This window comes from Castor canadensis, chromosome 5 (assembly GCF_047511655.1).
Source record: "Castor canadensis chromosome 5, mCasCan1.hap1v2, whole genome shotgun sequence".
Classification (NCBI taxonomy): Eukaryota; Metazoa; Chordata; class Mammalia; order Rodentia; family Castoridae; genus Castor; species Castor canadensis.
In genome coordinates, this window is record NC_133390.1 from 68,545,901 (window position 1) to 68,566,966 (window position 21,066).

General features: G+C 35.9%; 1 protein-coding gene across 2 annotated transcripts in view; it reads right to left on the reverse strand.

Moving 5' to 3' along the window:
• Window positions 1-21,039, reverse strand: part of Rabl3 (RAB, member of RAS oncogene family like 3) — a 42,379-nt gene extending 21,340 nt beyond the window's left edge. For both annotated transcript variants that reach the window (XR_012447964.1, XM_020155744.2), the window contains exons 1-3: window positions 20,912-21,039; window positions 16,926-17,017; window positions 2,210-2,339 (exon numbers count right to left, since the gene is read on the reverse strand). Coding sequence is in view for 1 of the 2 variants with exons in the window: in XM_020155744.2 (XP_020011333.1) it covers window positions 2,210-2,339; window positions 16,926-17,017; window positions 20,912-20,957 (268 nt within the window). In the remaining variant the exon portion in view is untranslated. The remainder of the gene's footprint in view (window positions 1-2,209; window positions 2,340-16,925; window positions 17,018-20,911) is intronic.
• Between the last annotated feature and the right edge of the window lie 27 nt (window positions 21,040-21,066).

The following is a 21,066-nucleotide window of genomic DNA, read 5'->3' on the forward strand; positions in this document are numbered from 1 at the left end:
ATATCCTTTCTACACACAAGAACATGAGGATCAATAGGTTGAATAACTTTCCCTACATGTCACATGTAGGCTAGACAGAATTTGCACTCAGATATTCTCTCTCTCTCTCTCTCTGCAATACTGAGAATTGAACCCAGTATAGCTCTCCCTACTTGAGCTATACCCTTATCCCATATACTCAGTTATTCTGACAGTAAAAGACTGAAGGAAAGCATAATAACATCTTGGTTTATGGCAAAACAATGGCAGATATTTTCTGCTTTCCCTATTTCTCAGGTATAAATATTACAAAAGTATAGGTGAGACTTTTGACTGAGAAAGTGAAAGGATTACAAAGGCCCAGGTTGGCTAGCAGATGGACAAGAAAGTTTATTTTTGTGAGGATCTCTAAGTGAGGCTTTTGAGGTTTTAAGGACATTTCAGCATCCCTTTTCTAATTCTCCATTTTGCATTTAGGCTGAGAACCCTTTCTTTGTAGAATATGAGCTAGAGAAGCCAAGTGGGGTCCAGATGAAAGGAGTCACATGTTCTAATTTTAAGAGACGGAAGCAGAGAAACTTCCATAGGTTTCCTGCTGAGATTAATAGCCTAGCTCCTGAGAGTGGGAAGAAGGTAAGGTACTGAGGGAAGAAAGTAACTGCTAAGACAGACTGTGCATTTGAATGGAGAGAGTATTATGTTCTATTTCTTAGGGTAGTAGATAAGGAATTTCCAGTGCTTCTATCAGGAGAAATGTTCCAGAGCTAGGGAGAAAGAACATAGAAACAGATTTTCCAATAAACAACATGGCATTTTTAATTTTAAGAAAAAGGAATATACTGCAGTCTTATCGGCAAAACCAAAATAGGATATATGGAATTTTTTTCAATGATATTAAAGGACGGGACAAATTGCTAGTAAGTAGTAGTTGCAGAAGAGATAATCAAATATGAGTATCACTGGATTTCTTTAGCCATTAAAAGTTTACAACTCAGAATTCCATATTTCTAGAATTCAAATGGTCTTTATCTGTACTATTTACTTATAATTTTTATCCTATCTCTTTTGGTATATAAGAGTATATATCCAAACTTCCTTGTGTAATTCAGATTCATATCTACCTTGACAAATTACTTGACTAATACAAGTTTATCACTTGATTCTAAGTCTAAACTGGGTTCCATTCCTTCTTTTCTTTAAGAAGTTACCTCACACTATACTAGTCTTACTGTTTTTCATATGATGGCATATATTAATATCATATTTTAATTAGTTTGTTTCATTTATGAATGTTTTGTTTCTTCAATTAGACTATGACATTTCAGAAAGAATTCTGACCTAAATGAGACATGGGATCTGAAAAACAACTTATGTTTCTATAATATATATCCAAGAACCTTCTCTACCTCTTTGAGTAGTATCCATAAGACCTTATGATATGGGAAGATACTGAAAGATGAATACAAGGAAGTTAGGTTTTGAATAAATACAATTCTTATCTAATACTGAATGAGATCTAAGCATGGCATGAGGTCCTACTGAAAGGGTGAGATGCCAAATCTTTTGGGGTATTAATCAAAGACAAGTCAAAATTATATTTCACAGAAAAAATGTTTTTAAAATGAAAAATAAATGAAGAAAGACACTTTAGAGGCAAATCACAAAGACAAGTGGTTTAGTCCTTTGACAAGGGCAGGCACTCTATGAATGGTAATTATGTCCTCTATTACATACCTCCATCTGGAAGTCTGGAGGTTCAACCACCTGAATATTTATAGCTGGATGAAATTTTTGCAACCCTAAAATTACCCCTAGGCAGCACTTTATAATTACATAGGAATCTCTCTAAAGGGCAGATAAAAGAAATCCCTGTATCTCTGGACATCTGGCTTAAGACTATGGGACTCCTCCTTTTTCAACTGACTGGAGAAACAGCATCCAAGCGAACAGTGTTTCAAAAGTTCTATGTTTTATGTCAAGTACCCAAAATATGATTTTAATTCTCAATTTTTAGTTTATGTTAATAATATAGAAAGATTTAGACAAAGCAGATGCTTGTTGTTAGAATCTATAAACATAAATTGGAATGTGATATGCAGATTTAGACCTAGAATTGTGAGTATATTAGATCTTTCTCATATTAAGGTGTATATGGCATGTCACAGCATTTCATAGCAGATGATCCTAGACCTAGATCATTAAAATATGGTAGAAATAAAAAGTGCTTTACCATTTACAGAGTTGTAGAATACTGCTCTTGTGCTTTTCACACTGCTGGCACTGCCTACAGAGCCTCCAACATCCCATAATTCTACATAGTAGGCCTTCTCTTCTGGAGTTCCTTCTTTGTAGTCATGAATCTAACAAATAAATCAATTAAAATAATTGTTAGAGCCCCTAAACGAACTGGTAAGCACCCTTATTCAGTGTAAAGGATTGGGTACTCTGTATTAGCATCAAACTCTCCTATCTTTCACATTTATTCTTTTAATACTATAACTCTAATAATCTCTGGCACTAGAGGACCCTGTAGTTAGTTAATTGAAGCTAACACCTTTTACAGCTCCCCTTCCCACTTCTAAAGCCTCAGTTCCTTCCTAGCTAAGCGTAAATCCCATGATCCACCCTTACAGTTTCTCTTTTGCCCCCCTCTTACATTGTATTTATTTAACAATATTTCAACCCTGGTTATAGCCGCTTCCACTATTCCATACCTACAACCTAGCTACCTGAATGTGGAGTTCAGAAAATACACATTCAGGCAGACTAGATTCATTTTAAATTCAACTGTACCTATGGAGCCTTCCATCAGTTCTATAGTCCATTTACCCATTTCCTTTCCCTGATAATTATTTCCTACTTTCTCTTCATTTTCAAACTTTTAATGCCTCTTCCCCAAACTCAATAACTTTACTTCCTAGGACAGAATGAATAACAACAAAACAAAACAAAACAAACCCCTCCCCCCAAAAAAATCTTCCCAAAGCTATCTACCTCCCTGCATAGGAACCTATATAATTTGTTTTCCCTCCTGCTATTACTTTAGGGTATTTGTCTCTAAGGCTAAATTCTCCTCTGTGTATGAAATTCCATCTCCATTTTCTTACTCAAAGATGTAGTTTTACCAATTCTTCCCTCTCTCTCTTATATCATCACATTTTCCTTCACTGCTGGGTAATTGTTACCAGCATACAAATATGCCACCTCCTCCTCCTGCTACCAAGCCACTTTTCTGTTCCTTTTCACAGAAAAGTCATTCAAAAAGTTGTCTAGTTTCAGCTCTAACTTTTTTCACATTCTCTTTTGAACTCCTTTCTATGAATCACCTTACTGAGCTATTCCTGGCCAAGGTCACCAATTCCCTCCACTTTGTTAACTCCAGTGGTCAAGTACCATTTTTCATTTTACTCCACCATTTGACACAACCAATCACTCCTTTGTGCCTTGCAATACTTTCTTCACTTAGCTTCTAGGATATCACACTCTCCTGGGTTTTTTCCCAGGAAGAAACTTTTTTGGTCCTTCAGTCTTAACTTGGCCTCTTTTCTCTCTCTCCAATTGTTAAAAGTGTCCCACAGTTTAGTTCTTTAATTTTTTTTCCTTCTCTGTCAATACTTGCTCTCTTGTCAATTCCACCCACTTTTATGATTTTAAATGTCATCTTCATGTTGATAAATTCCAAATTTTTATCTATCCTAGAAAACTTCAGACTACCATATCTGCCAGACTACATTTAGGCTGTCAAAATAGGCATTTCAAATTTGACATATCCTAAAACAATATTCCAATCTTCCCTCCAAACCTATTTGGAAGGAAGTTTTCTCTGTCTCAATAAAAGTAATTTCTATCCTTCCAGTTACTTGAGCTAAAAGTTTGAGGGATTCTTAACTTCATTTATACTGTACATCTGATTTGTCAGCAAAGCCTGTTGCTTTGACCTTTAAAATAAATCTACTACTTAAGGCATCCCCCCACTTCATTTGTTTTCCAAATAGCAGCTAGAGGAATCATTTTAAAATCCAAGTGAGATCATCTTACCCTTTTGCTCAAAACTTTTCAATAACTTTTTTACTCATAGTAAACATCAAAGACTGTGTCTTTTGCATGGCTTAGGCTTTTATTGCCCATTTTACTAATTATTCAGAGACAAATTCTGACATACAGAAGCCAGATTAAAATATAATGGATCAGGATGTACATGAGAATCTTCTAAGTTTTTTTTTGTTTTTGTTTGAGAAATAAATGTGCCATACCTACTGAATCAGGTTCTTTGGGATGAATCATAAGCATATAATTCTCCAAATGATTCTGTCTTAACTTTCTGGTTGAGAATCACTGATTTTATAGAATGAAATTATTCTGGTATTAGGAGGCCTAAAATATATTTTTTGATTTCCAAGATACCATTCCTGATATCTTTGAGTCTCTGCTTCTTTGAAAATTGGAGTTATATTACACAATTTCAAAAGTATTTATTGGTTTTGAAGTAATAATAGTAATAATAATAACAACAACAACACAGTGTATGTCACAAAATACACTAAAACTCACATAATAGCTGGACATGTTGGTGTACACATGTAATCCTAGTGAGTACTCAGGAGGCTGTGGCAGGAGAATCTCGAGTTCCAGGCCAGCCTTGGCTATACAAATAAGGACCCGTCTTAACTTTCCCTCAAAAAAACCCTCACATAGCATGTTCAACAGAATGTTTTATACTTTTACTTTATTTACATTTTGTATCCAAATTCTTTTGGTCAAGGAAGTATTTCAATAAATACATAAATAGGGTACTATATAGATAGTCATATTGACATTAAAAGGATCAGAGTAAAAACAAAGAAAATAAGATAGAAAAATGAGAATAACAAAGACACAGCCATAGAGAACCATTATGGATAGCAGAAATTAAGACTGAACTAAAAAGTATCACTACTTTGCTACAGCGTAAATGGTAGATAACATGTGACCATGCCAAATCATCAATAAAAAGGTTACATTACATGTGTTTTGTTTATGAAAGCAGGAATAGTATTAGCTTAGATTCCTAAAGTAAACAACTGAAAAAAGCAGTACCTGATGCTATAAGGAGCAAGTTACCTGTTATGAAAAAGCTCAGCCATTTCCATGAAGCATTCCTGATGCTGCTTTTTTCTCCCTGCCCCAAACAGAGGTGGTTACATCCTCCTCCTATTTGTTCCCATTACATCCTATGCAATGCTATTGTTTCACTGACCACAGTGTCTTATTTATCTCCTGATACATAATCTATTAGATTCTGAACTTGACAGCAAGGACCACAAACTATTACTCATCTTTGTATCCCTATTTAGCACATATTAGATACTTGAACATGTTTGCTAAATAAGTTAATAAATTTAAGATACCTCATCCTTCAATGTTTTATTATGCAGTTTATTAGTTTACTAAATTCCAGTTTTTTTGTTTTGTTTTGTTTTTTTTTTGGTGGTGGTGGTCCTGGGGATTGAACCCAGAGCCTCCTGCATGCTAGCAAGTGCTCTATCACTGAGCTACACCCTCAGCCCAAATTCTAGATCTTCCTAAGTACAGTTCTGGGAATAAACTAAATCATACTTAACAGGAACTTTGTTTTTTAAAAAACGGATTCCTGGACTATTCTTGAAGCTTCTGGGAAGAGGCTCAAAAATCTGTACACTTTCTTTTAAAGCTCCCTACGGGGGTATAGTTCACTGACAGAGTACTTGCTTAGCATGTGCAAGACTCTGGTTTCAATCCCAAGCATTAAAAAAAAAAATAAGTAAGCTCCCCATATGACATATAATTAAGTTTGGAAATAATTTCAGTATACTACTTTTTTCTCTACAATGATTTCAAGTGTCAAATATTGCCTTCCCTGAAAGGTTATAACTCCTTTGAGAAATCTCGCCATGTAGTACAATTCCTAGGGAGCTTATCTTCTTAGCCTTGCAATGTACCATGTCTGATAGCCAGCACCTTTGGCTATGCATACTCCCAGGTCAGACTAACCCACTTAACAAATCTTTTCATGTTTCTCTCTAGATTTAGAAGAGAAGGTATCCTTCTGCCTTTTCAACTTGCTCAACTAATACTGGCTAAGTTTAACTTAATTCATGTGGAATGGAGTCCTGAGAACTTAAAACCAGTAGCTATGACATTACATCTTGGTGAGTAATTGCCAAGGGAAAGCTTGGCATTATAATAGGTATTGCTCTTGATGTAGTATTTGGCACTTTAGTGCTGTACTAAGAGCCCAACATGATAGAGGCTAATGCTAAACTTAAGAAGTGTGTTTACAATACACAAGGAAGAATTTTCTCAATAAGAAGCAATATTATGTACTAATCATCAAATTGCTCATTGTTGTTGCCTTTTCATTTGAATCTTCTGATTTACTCACCTGTTGACTTTTTATTGGAAACAAAATCAAGACTACATACAAATGTTTTTGTCTCATTTGAAGAGCTCACTGTAACTTTTAAAAGGAAATAAATTTAATTAAAAAAAAATGGACCCAGGGGCTCACGACTAATCCTAGCTACTTGGGAGGTGGAGATCAGGAAGATTTCGGGTGGTTTGAGGCCAGTCTGGCCAAAGAGTCAGTGAGATCCCATCTCAACCAATAAAAAGCTGTGCATAGTGGCACATGCCTGTCATCCCAGCTCCATGGGAAGAAATAGGAGGATCACAGTCTAGGCCAGCCTAGGCATAAAAACCCTATTCAAAAAATAACTGAAGCAAAAAGGCCTGACAGTGTAGACCTGCCTAGCAAGTAAGTCCAAGGTTCTGAGTTCAAACCTCAGTACTGAAAAGAAAATGATACACATCAAGAAAGAACACTGGATATTGTAGATGTTAGTAAGTTTGGCTTAGTATCTGTGCCTTGAGAATTTTTATTAGAGAGAGAAAGGCAGGAAATCTTAGGGGAGAGTTGGGAGAAGAGAGAGAGATAAAAAACAGCAACTAGGAAAATATAGCTGGGAATCAGGAATTAATTTGTCTCATTCACTGATATACTTCAGGTCATTGAACAGTATCTAGTATCCAGCAGTGACATGACTATTGAATGAAAAAAATGAATGAATACTATAAATGTTACTAATTGCCTCTTCCTTTCTAGTAACTTCTGTTTTGCCTTCAGTCAAGCTCATTACTTCTATTAAAAAATTGACCTTCTGTATCCATTCTTTCCTTTATTTAATATCCAATTTTTGTGAAAGATTGATTTAAACCCCTTCCTCTACTTTGTCTTTGCCCAGTCACATAATTTCATTTCTGCCATTAACATGCAGTTGTACTTTCAAAGTTTAACACTAACTTCACTGTCACCAAATCCAGCATGTGTTAGCGTTCTTTGGTAGTCCTTATATTTCTAAAGCAGTTCACACTAAAAATCAACCACTCTTTATGAAATTCTCATCTCTCTTTGCTTTTGTAGTGATCCATCTTGTTGGCTACCTTTGACCTCTCTGATAAATCTCTCTCTGACCTTTCTGTCACCTTCAATTCTAAACATACCCCAAGGTTCTCCTTTTCTTTCTAAATTTTGTTTTTTAAAACCTAGTCAACTCTCAAGATTCAGGATTATCTCTATACATATGATTCCAATTCAAAATTTTCTCCTGAGCCTCAGAACCTCATTTCCAAATCTTTCTGGACAGCTTCAGTTAGAAAGATCACAGGTATCTCCCTTTACCAAGTCAAGAACTGAATTTCTCATCATTTCCTTCTCTTTCACCTATGATGTAACCCTTTTTTGGGGGGAAATAAGTCCATCTACCCAGCTCCCAAGCTCCTATTTAATCATTACCCTATTAACACCTAGTAGAATTTTACATTCTCCACACATAGTTCACTTTCACTGTAATATTTACTTACTAGTGCTGTCCTACAGGACTTTCGCAATAACAGAAATGCCCAATATAGTTACCACAGGTAACTACTGAGTCAATGAAAGTGGCTCATTCAAATGAGAAACTAAATTTTTAATTTAGTTCATTTAAATTTAAATTCCCACATGAGGCTAAGTCATTACTGCATTGAACAGCATCAGAATAATTATTTTTATACTGTTCTGGAATAAGAGGTAGCACATGGTAGTGATCAAGAACCATAGGCTCTATACCAGACTGTGTGAGTTTGAATCCTAACTATCACTTATTAGCAATGTGACCTTGGATAAATCATGTGACACCTCCATGCCTCAATTGGTTCATGTGTCAAAGAGGGACACAAACAGTACCTAGCTCACAAGTCTGTTGTGGGAATTAAATGAAGTATTATGTATATGGGTACCTAGCCAAAGCAAGCACTGAAAAGGTTAGCTATTATTATTATTAATGTCACTTGTCCCACCTACTAGATCCATCTCATATTGTTAGTGAAGATAAAGATACACCTTTTTTTATTTCTTCTTAGAGCCTACACATTGTTATGCTGTCCAAAGAATTCAATAATTATTGTTTGAAATGTGCAAATTAGAGAGTTAAAATCCCATTAATGTGAGATAAAAATGCCAAATCAAATTTCCTCATTTATAATCTGTAAAAAGATTAAGTTCTGAAAGTCTTGTTTTCATAATTAGGAGTAGCCATGCATTTATATTAGTCCATTAGACTTGAGATAAAATTAGAAGGCAGGACCACAAAATAAAACTTTCTTCCTATTTCCTTCAATTCAGTTATGATCAGCTCTACACAGAATATTAAGTCTAAAATGTTAATAATTATTGAACACATTAAATTCATTAGCTTCACCCCATACTTGAAATTAAACAATTACATTATCACCTTTATCATCTATTTTTAGTTGGCTCTTAACAGATCTAAAATGAGCTAAATAGGGCAACTGTTTCTAAGAGTTTTAAAGAGTGAGTATTCATGGATCTACACTAATTCTCGAGATCAGTTCTCACAGGTTTCAATAACAAAGAAACTGTAATTGCAATACAAAAGCTGCTACAGAAGACAGTGTTCTTCCAAGATATTTAGGTAAAAACTTTGTAAGCTTTAATCATTTCTTCTAGAGTGATGTACTGTTCATTTTATTATAACAATAGTCAAAATGATTTACATTTCTATGACAACTTTTCTTAAGATTATAGTTTAAAAATTCATTTTACTTCTGTTGTCATTCACGAAATGCATTCTTCTCAAAGATGGAAGACAGAAATGAACAACGAACAGTCATAAAGGCAAGGTCATTTTCAGTCCCACATGTCCCATTCTTCTACAACAATGCAATTCAGGTCAGACTGGCTTTAAAGGAGTTAGTACCACACTCATTCTAGTATAATCAGTCACATTATTACATGACATTTGTCTTTGTCTATTATAGTTTTTATTTCAGTTTCTTCTTGGGCACTTTTATGCCATCCAGAGTTCTCAGAACTATGTAATAGGAAAAAAAAATATTCTACAGCCTAGCATAAGATAACTGCAAGGTAACTCTAACTTTGCTATTGTCAAAAACAAGGGTTTCTATAGGAATTACTGCTGTTTCTTTTAAAACTTGGGTCAGACCCTTGAGAACTAATTCATTTTCTGTTGGCCTGATCTCTGGGACTTGTGCAAAAGCATCAATTGCAGAAATAATCAACTCTCCACTCAAGCCTACAGGGGACTGTTGAGACAAAGTTACTTTTTAAAAGTCTGCTACCAGTTATACTCAAGACATTTTACACACTTGTTATCCTCATTTATCATACATATTGGATCCTTAAATGGTATCTTATATTTTTGTCTCTAATCTTTTTGCTTACCCTACTCATCATTCAACTCCCCAATTGTTTCCTTCCTCCAAATACTTCCATTTTCCTTTGGAACCTTACTCCATGGTTACAAAATTCCTTTACATCTTATTCTCACACTCATTGTATTAACTAATTAATACCTGCCTCTAGCCTGAAAACCACACTTTTTCTTATGCTGTCTCAGATAGGTGTTCTTCATTCTTCAGCATTCTTAATTATCTTGGTGTTTAAGAAATAGGAAATGCTTTCCTTATTTCCCACAGCTACTTCCTGCGTGTTATTCTTCTACTTTATGATTATGTTCTTTGGAGGCTCTGGACCATTAGCTATACTCCCTTCCCTGATTGTTTCGTATTAATACTTCATAGCTTCCTATGAACATATGATTCTTATTCTTGCATCTCTTCTTTAAGTCCTATCATTGACCATGTCTATATTCACCTAGAAAACTTATTCCACATTTTACCAAGAGTCCCTCAAAGTACTATTTTCTTCTAACCAAATCATATCAGATGCTTCTTAAAATGCTAATTGCTGGGTGTCATTATAACTGAATCAGAATGTCTGGGGGCAGTCCAAGAACCAACTTGAAAGACTAAAATTATTGGTCTGATTGTCAAAACATTTACCTATATGCTCCTTATAAGAGTATTCATTATAAGAATATTTCATCTTTCCTGTGCCTTCTTACAAGCTTCCAGAAAACTGAAAGTGAAAAGATGGAAACAAGATACACAACATAAACTAACTAAAAATAAGGTGTTTTAACTATTTCAATATCAGAGAAGATAAACTTCAAGGTACAATGTATTACCCAATACAGAGAAGGTCTTATTACAATGATAAAAGGTTAAATCATTCAGGAAATTTAAATAATTTTAAAATAGTAACGCCTACTAATATAACCTCAAAATACACAAATCAAAAACGGACAAAATTATAAGACAAATTTACACCTATAGCTAAAGATTATAACACTGATGGAATAGGTAACACAAAAGTAAATACCTCAATAGAAATGGAGAGGAATTAACAAAATAGTTAAGAACCTTGACCTAATTAACATACTTTGAACACTGCACCCAGTGATTACAGAATATGCATTCTTTTCAAATGGACATGAAATACATTCCAAAATTGGCCACAAAATATGGCAAACTTCAACTAATTTTAAAGGATGAAATCATACAGTGTCTATTCTCTGAACACAATGAAAGTAAGCTAGAAATCAGTAATTAAATAATCAACACTGTTAAATGTTTGGAAATTAAGAGGCACATTTCAAACAATAAATGAGTTAGAGAAGTAATCACAATGGAAATCATTCATAATTCAAAATTATCATCTTGAACTGAATGATAATGAACAAAATTCAGGGATGCAGCTAAAGCTGTAACTAGATAGAAATATTTAGAGCCTTAGATCTCTGAAAGGAAGCCTGAAAAAAAAAATCAACTTGAAGCAACTACTAAAAATCCCAATGACTATCATCACTGAGACTGAAAAATCAATCCTAAAGTTCATTAGGAAACACAAAAGGCCACGAATAGCCAAGGCAATACTGAGCAAAAAGAGCAGTGCTGGAGATATCACAATATCCGACTTCAAATGATACTACAGAGCCACAGCAATAAAAACAGCATGGTACTGGCACAAAAACAGACAGGAAGACCAATGGATCACTATAGAAGATCCAGGCTTAAATCCACATATCTATAACCAACTGATCTTCAACAAAGAAGCCCAAAACACACGATGGAGAAGACAGCCTCTTCAACAAATGCTGCTGGGAAAACTGGATATCCACATGCAGAAGACTGAAACTAGATCCCTATCTGTCACCCTGTACCAAAATCAACTCAATATAAGGCCTGAAACCCTGAAACAACTCCAAGAAGCAGTAGGAAATACACTGGAACAGATATAGGGAATAACTTCCTAAACAGAACTCAAAAGGCTCAGCATCTAAGAGAAACAATGAACGAATGGGTCTGCATCAAACTAAAGAGCTTCTGCACAGCAAAGGAAACAGTCACCAGACTCAAGAGACAGTCAACAGAAAGGGAGAAAATCTCTGCCAGTTACTCATCCAATAAGGGACTAATATCTAGAATCTACAGGGAACTGAAAAAACTCAGCCCCCAAAGAATCAACACCCCAGTGAAGGAATGGGCACATGAATTAAACAGGGAATCCTCAAAGGAAGAGGTACAAATGGCCAGTAAGTACATGAAGAAGTGTTCAATTTCCCTGATTATAAAAGAGATGCAAATCAAAACAACACTTAGATTTCATCTCACCCCAGTTAAAATGGTTATAATCAACTGTAATTATAATAAACAAGTACTGGCAAGGATGTGGTGAAACAGGAACTCTTGTACACTGCTGATGGGAATACAATTTAGTATAACCACATGGAAAGCAGTATGGAGATTTCTCAAAAAACTAGAGATAGAACTGCCATTTGATCCAGTGATACTGCTCCTAGGCATCTACCCAAAAGACTGTAAGATGGGATACAGTAGAAACACCTGTACACCAATGTTCATTGCAGCACTAGTCACAATAGCTAAGCTTCGGAAACAACCCAGATACCCTACAACTGATGAATGAACCACATGAAATTGTGGTACATATACACAATGAGGTATTACTCAGCCACAAGGAATAATTACACGGGGTTTGAAGGTAAATGGATGCAATTGGAGGAAATCATGTTAAGTGAAGTTATCCAGGATCAGACACACAAAAGATGCATGTTTTCCCTCATATGGGGAAGACAGATCCAAAGATAAACATGTATACAAAAATAAGCATATACAAACTCAAATGTAGAATATGTTTGTAACAGTGGCACTACTTTATGGAACTCGGGAAAAGTGGGAGAGGAAAAGAGAATGATAGAGCATCAGTAATACTGCATACCATAAGATGTAAAGGTAGAGATAAAAGGATGTGTACTGGAAACTGTTGAAAAATGGCGGGGAGGGAGGTAAAGGGTAAGGGAGAGTATTCGAAGGGATTGAACAGACAAAGTAAAGCACACCCACAGAGGGCATACACTGAGACACCCCTTTGAATGTCAACTTAAATATTAATAATGAAAATCAGGACTGAAAAACAGGCACATTGTGTGTGAGTGGAAGTACTAGTGGCGGGGGGAGGATGAAGGAAGGAGATTGAGGTGATGATATGATTGATAGCCTTCAAAAACCTATATGAAACAAAACTAAATAACCTCTTGCAGTTGCTTTAAGCGGGGTGAAGAGGGTTTGAGGAGGAGAGATGATGGGGGCGGGCAATGTAAATAATGTACAACATAAGTCTAATCAAAACTGTCACCATGAACCCCCTCCTGTATAATAAATATATCCTAATAAATAATTTATAATAAAAAAAAGAAATTTGCCTGAAAAAAATCAACTTAAAGCAACTACTCATTTTAAGAAGTTAGAAAAAAGAAGTTAGAAAAAATTAAACCCAAAGAAAGTATGGACATTATAAAGAATAGAAATTAATGAAATTCAAAACAAACATAATATAGAAATTCAACAAAGCTAAGGACTGGTCTTTGTTAGACCTCTGGCAAAACTGATCAAGAAAATGAAAGCCAGGGCAGGAGGAGTGGTTTAAATGTCTAGCAAACATCAGGTACCGAGTTCAAACCCCTGTATGCAAAATAAATAAATGAATAAAAAAAGAATACATACATAAAAATAAAGAAAAAAAAAGAAGGAAAGAAAAGCAAAGCCAGAGGCTGAGAATATAGTTCAGTGATTAGATACTTGCCTAGTATGTGCAAGGCCCTGAGTTTGATCTCTAGCTACACACACACACACACACACACACACACACACACAGCCACAAATTACCCATAATAGAAATGAAAAAAAAAATCCACAGAATTTTCAGTTATAGTCTTATTGTTCAATTGTCTTACTGAAAGGCAATAGAAAGGAAAACAATTTTTTGTTAATTTACTTGAAGTGAATTCTTTCAAAAAGAAACCACCAAAACGGACACAAGAAGAAATGCAGCAATTTTCATATTTTCTTTAATGTTACTTCAAAATGTCCCACATAGCAAACCTCAGGTCATTAGTTAACTTTACCTGTAAATTTAAATATCTAAGGAGGAAATAATACCAATCTTATATAAACTCTTTAGGAGAACGGATACAGAGTCCCTTTTCAGTCTTTGGCTAAAAGCAAGTGCAAAGATACTAATTATCAACCCATTTTAAGAGGCTAGCATAAGCCTGATACCAAAACACCACAAGATTAGAAGAACAGAGAGTAATAGGTTAATCTTTCTCATGAAGTTTGATGTAAATATCTGAACAATATTAGCAAACCAAATCTAGTGATACATGAAAAGACTAATGCACCAACCTAGATTTATTCTAGGATTTCAAGGTTGGTTTAACATTTAGAAATCAACTAACATAATTCACACAGTAACAATAAAGCAGGAAAATCATGATTATTTTGAAAATGCAACTGATAAAATTCAATACACATTCATGATACAAACTCTAATTCAAATAGGAATAGAAGGGAATTTCTTTAAGCTAATAAAATGTACTTACAAAAAAAAAATCCTACAGCTGGGCTGTGGATGTAGCTCAGTGGTAAAGTACTTGCCTAGCATGCACAAGGCTCTGTGTTTGATACCCAGTACCACACACACACACACACACACACACACACACACACACACACACTCCTATAGTAATCACCTTATTTAATGGTACTATATTAAAAACTTCTCCTGCAATTAAGAATGAAATAAAGATGCTTGTTATTGACACTTGTATTCTACATTGTACTGAGTTTTGGCTGATTCAGTAAGACAAAGGGGGATAAAGAGTAAGATGAAAGGTGAATCACATGAGTAGACCAGGCTCTGGGTGGGAACAGGAAAGAGGGGTCACAGGGGTAAAAGGAGAGACAGAAAATTGGACAAAAGTTCAATTTCAACTTCAAATTGTAAAGCACTAGACTACAACTTTGTATCTATTAAGCTTCTCTGATTCTGCCTACAGATCTGTAGGGTAGATAAAGCAGGGACTGTGTTGTCTATTTCTGTTTTGTAGGTGATACAACTAAGCCTCAGCAGGTAAACTGATTAGTCCAAGGTCACTCTTTAAGAAAGAAAAAAGCAATTGATTCAGGAAGTAACGGTTTCAATCTAAGTTTCCTTTTAATATGCTATGTTCTTTCCCAGAAAAGGAGATAAGAGAAGTTCTAAAGGAAAATTTTGCCTAAAATATGCTATTGGGTCTCCCAAACCTAAGTAAAGTTTCCATTGAACTAATTTTTCTAGAACTTGCTTTTCTTCATGTCTAAGAATTTAGGAACATGGTAGGCTGAAATGAGACAAACAGGTTCCTTCCCACTTCAAATTCATAAAAATTCACATTTGTATATATGAGAGAGAGAAATAGAGAGAGAGAGAAAAGAAAGAGAGAGAGAGACTCTCAAGAGAAAGAAAGGGATATCCCTGGATGGTAGAAATAAAGAAAATTTAAAATCAGAGTTAGAAGAAGGAACTGATACAGATTGAGATACAGTTTCAGGGGCTGGTGCTTGGAGTTTTCCTTCTTATCCAGACCTGTTTTCCAGCTTGTTCAACAGGCCTGTTCTACAATTAAGATGCTAAGAAAATTTATAGTATTTAGGTGAGGAATTACAAGGACCACTGAAATTTCCAAAGGTCCTGGCAACACAGAGCCACAAAATACAGGTATATTTTCACAACACAGCATATAGGACTTCCACAGAGAAAGGAAACAAATCTTGTGGGAGATATGAACATTTTCCAAGAATTATTAACCATACAAGAAGATACATTTCCATAAGGTAGAATACCATGTATGACAAGTAGGATTTCTGCCCTCATCCCTGAAAAAAATAGTACCACATAGAAGAACTATAAAGTAAGTATGCGGAAAGTGAGTCCATAATGAAAGATGAGAACATTTTCTAAATTTGTAGCATTTGGAAATGAACCAATAGGAACACATAGAAATTAAAAATTATAGTTAGTTGAAATGAAAAATTGAGAGTATATATTTAAAATCATATTAGATATTAATTGAACAGATTATTAGGTAACTAGGAGGAAGATATGAGTATATCATCCACAATGTGGCAAAGAGAAATAAAGAATAGAATGTATAGGGTGCAACTGAAAGATATGGAAGGCAAATCTAATAGAAATTCAGAGAAAGGGACAAAGGAAATGAGGGGGAGATAAGACAATGGCTAAAAGTTTTGAAAAATGAAGATAGAAGAAGCATAATAACTTTTGAATAGGATGATGAATACAAACTAAGCTGTACCTAGATGTAGGTTAGCCTAACTGTAGAACATCAAAGATAAAGAAATCTTTTAAGAGCAGCTGGAAGAAGAAATTACTTTAAGCAGGAATAATAATTAATCAGACAGAATACTTTTAACCAATAGCAATGTAAGTCAGAGACTATACAACAAGAGCTTCAAAAAAACAAAGGGAAAATAACTGTCAATCTAGCTAATTACCATTCCTTCCCTATTTGTTCTTACTCAAAGGTGAAAGGTATGTCAACAGATGACAGATTTGCCCAGAACTAGCTGAGATCAGCAAAGACCAGCAATACCTGGGACGATACTTAATTTAGTGAAAACTGTACTTGATTTCTAAATGTGACATAGAACAGATGACCTAGACAGAAGGCTCCAGAAACCTGGTTTAACGCTGTATTTCTGGCCAAAAGTTGGCAGTCTTAGTGGCATGGATGTGAGCACAATTCTTTGTGGAACATGTTAGGTTAGTTCTCAATATATAGCACAGTGATTAAAACTGAAGTCTATTGAGTCAGACAAACTGGGTTCAAATACTGACTGAGCTTTTTGTGAGTTGAGTGAACTTAGTCAAGTTACTTCTCTTTGTCTTAGTTCCTGCACCTGTATGTCACAGTTTAAAAAATATTAAATAAGCAAAGATATTTGGCATAGTACCTGGCACACAGTAGGAGCTTAGTAAATCCCAGTTATCATTTTTTCTTAATCTTGACTACAGTATTGTAATTTAATTATGCAATCCCAATTACTATTATTAGTTAATCTTGATGACAATGCTATAATTTGATCATGCAGTTTGAAGGAGTTATCTTTAGTATGATTAATAAAAAACTGTAACAGAAGACACATACTCTGACATCCACTGAGCAGCCCACAGTCCACGATGGATTTCCTAGCACTTGATTTTGACACAGAAGATGGACTAGTGAAGACTTTCCAACACCTGTAGAAGATTCGAGAACTCTAGTCATATATAAGATGTACTGAACTCGATGTGGTGAAAGTAAGACTGAGACTATGTAGGAATAATGACACTTAAGCATGGTTGTTAAAAGGGTGTTCACACCATATCAAGAATATAAGCCACTGAATAAAGTGAATGCTCTCAAATTTAGCATGAGAATCAGAGGATTTGTTAAAGGGTAGAATGCTAATTTCTGCCCCTAGGCTTTCTGATGTAGCAGGTCTGTCATGGGATCAAAGATTTCTGCAATTCCAAAATGGTCCCTTGTAGTACTGATGCTACTAGTTCAGGGCTTCACTTTGAGAACCACTGGTCTAGGGCAATTTCACATTAACTAATTCTTTTTTAAAAAATGATTTAATCTATTCAGTCTAGTTTAGAATTATAGAATCTTAACAGATCTTAGAGGTTATCCTCCTACTTTACGTACCCTTGTTGAGGTCACCTTCCATGCCTTGTCAGTGATAAAACTTATCATGTCATGATTCTACCACACTCCAGTTCTCCCATACAGTAATGTTTACTTTATTTTTTGGCAGTCCTGGGGTTTGAACTGAGGGCCTCAAGCTTACAAGCATTCTACCACTTGATCCATGCCCCTGCCCTTTTTGCTTTATGTTTCAGATGGAGTCTCACTTTTGCTTGGACTGGCCTCAGAAGATGATCCTCTTACCTATAGCTAAGATTACAGGTGTGTACCCCCACTTCAGGTGTTCCTACTAACCTTTTCCCTGATTTGACCTGGAACCACAATTCTGCTATCTGTTTCCTAAGCAGCCGGAATTATAGCCAGGAGTCACTACACCTGGCTCATACACAATGATTTTTAAAAAGCAGCTAAGCATTTGGTTCAGACTTACACTTTGTAAAAACAATTCTACTCTCTTTTCTACATCATGGCCCTTTACTTTGAGGCAGCTCTTTATCTCCTTTTAGCTCCTTGAGCTTAGGGCAATCATTATTAATGTTAACAGGCAGTACTTGGAGATACAGTTGAAGAGGAAAGGGAATGAACTCTTCCTCCTATATCCCATCTGTGGAGTCACTTATTCATTTCATGTCATTTTGGGATTACATTATGACAAGCACAGTTGGGGAATTTTAAGAACTATCAATTGCATCAAAAATTTAGACAATCTCTTTGTGAGCATTATTGTAAGACAAGATCGGGTGTGCTCAGGATGGTATGACCATAGACTGTGCACATTATTATGTATGAATCTATCATTTTGTTTATTTTATTAAAAAAGTTTGGTTTTGTCATTGTATGTATTACATTGCATCTCTTACTTATGGTCCTGAGTGTATACTGGAGACTTTGATTTTTGCTTTCAGGTTTATGTTGGAGGCACTCAGTTATCAGTCTGATGTAAGGCTTTGGCAGGAGTTTAGCTTCATCCTGTCAGGGTAAACAACTCTAAGCAGTGATTTAAATGCTTTGGGTGTAAGTGTTAGCCAACATTAGATGAAATGCTAAACAGTAAGAACAACTGAAGTGCTAGGGAATAGTTGCTAACCACTCATTTCTTAAAGAATTTGGGAGGTTCTGGTTATGTTTTCACCTTTAGAACTAAATTAGGTCAAAAGAATGCACTTGATTTCTTTGGGGAAAAAGATCAAATATAATCAAATAAATGTCACCTACAAATATAGCTATTGGTAGGTGTTAAGCTCACCCCATAATCTCTGAAAGAACAAAGAGAAAACAGTACATGTATGTTACTGAGACTTTTGGGTTTCCTTAAGGAAACAAAAGAAGCTTCTAAACTCAAGTCATTCCTTTAAATATTTGTGAAACTCAAAATTTCACAGGAGGAAATAAGCCTTTATTCAAAAATAAACTTTGAAGTTTGATTGTAAAGGTGAAGTATAAAAAGTGCATTCTAACCTGCAGATAGAAAATAACTGCTAAAAGGAGATTAATAAAAAGACAATAACTGACTTTGTACATATAGTCTAACAGTGAATGTGTGGCAGGATCAGTTACTTTCCTGGTGGGCACAGCTGTGTCTTCTGTTTTACAACTAAACCATAAAGGGGAGAAGAAAGCTTAGTAATTGCCTAACCACTTTTCCACATCCAATGCTACAGCCAGTTCTACCTGTTATGCAATGCACTGATTCTACAGTTACAACTCTAGCACCTTGTGTAGTGCCTGCTGAAAAATATAACAAATTTACTATTCCAATTGTACATAAGAATGAAGGGATTGTTATATGTAACAGAAAATGTTACATATAATGTAACAGAAAATAGGGCAGAGCATGGTGACACATGTGTAATCACAGCTACAAGGGAGGCTTGTGGTTTAAGGTCACCCTGGAGGGGAAAAATGGAAAAGGAAGTGTGGCTGAAGTGATAGTTTGCCTAGAAAGCTTGAGGCCCCGAGTGCAAATCCCAGCACTATCTCCCCACCCCCTATAAAAAGAAAAAGAAAATGGAATTCTAGAAGACAAAGAACATCCACACTGTGGAATGAAGAACTGTACATCATGAAGAACTGTTAGCTCTGCATTCCAGTGTTGGTACTTGGTGATCCTCTTGCCAAGTGTCTTAGAACCCCCAAATTTTCTTCATCTGTAAAATTGAGCCATTTTATTAAATCGACTTCAGCACCACTTCAAGTTATATGATGGAAGAAATGAAGTTGACATAAATTGGGATTATGTTCACAGATTTACAAGTGCAACTTTCTTAGGGAAATAAAACATTTTGTAATGTAAATAATCTTCAGGCAACGTAACAACATATAATGCTAGTTCCCAAGCTCTTTGGAGTTTGTCCTCTCTACCGCCAAACATTGAGCACAATGTCTTTGCTCTTGGCACAGACAAGGTCAAGTCAGAGACACTCAAAAGTCAAGTACAGAAAAGCACATCTAGATTGCATTTAGTCAAGTTCTGAAGGAGAGTCAGACTGCAGTTTATGATGGGAAAGACAGCGGAATGAGGTGGGTGTGTGTGTGTGTGTGGAGAGTTAGACTGCAGTTTATGATGGGAAAGAGAGCGGAATGAGGTGGGAGGGGTGTGTGTGTGTGTGTGTGTGTGTGTGGACTTAATCAACTGCAGTTCTAAAATGTCCAAAGTGTCAAAAGGATTATGACACTAGAATTAAACTAGGTTCAGCATTTACATCCTAGCTGCTTCAGAGTGTGGTTCATAGCTTAATTTATTGCTTACATTCTAGCACATACTAGACTTTCAACTGATTAAATGAAAACAAGGAAGTCAAGAAGCCCAGGTAAGAGTAAAGCAGTATTTCATAAGAGTGAAACAATATGCCATTATTTCACCGTATAACTCAGTACTTTGGTGCGTGGACTCTGGGTTTAAAGCGGTTCTGCTATTTACGTCTCTCCACCTCACTTTTCTCATCCGTAGAACGGACTGATCTCAGATTTACCGTAGAACGGACTGATCTCAGATTTAAATGAGTTACTGTATGCTAATAGCTTGTCAGTGTCATTCTTCTCAGTGCACATTTGACTAAATGAACAAAATCTCCTGAAGGCACGGTACTATTAACTTCTGTGTGCTTACTAAGGCGCCCAATACAATACTCAAAGTCTGTATATATATATATATTTTTAAATAAAGGAGTTCATCATACACTCCAGGCCCGGGTAGTCCTGAAGACTGACGTGGAAGGACTCGAAGGCGGAGAAGGCCCGGGCTCCGTGCCCCCCACCCGCGCTACACCGCCACTCCGGCAAATGGAGCAAACTCCTCTGGGAAGTGTAGTCTTAAGGCTTTAAAGAGAAACTTCAGCCATGAACCAAAGAACCAGGAAGTCGGGGGTAAAACAGTGAGAAGAGTGGAGTTATTGGATAACTCAAAAGTGTCAGGATCCCCAGAGGTGGGTTAAGCTGCTCACCTGAGTCTCCCAACACCAGTACCTTCACCCGATCCAGGGACGCCATCTTGTCACCGTCTCCGGAGTTAACGCCTCTTCCGGGATTTTAGGCCAATCAGCGGGCCACAGAGGGCCGAGCCTTTAGTGCCATTGGCCGGTCGGAGTGTGACTGTTTT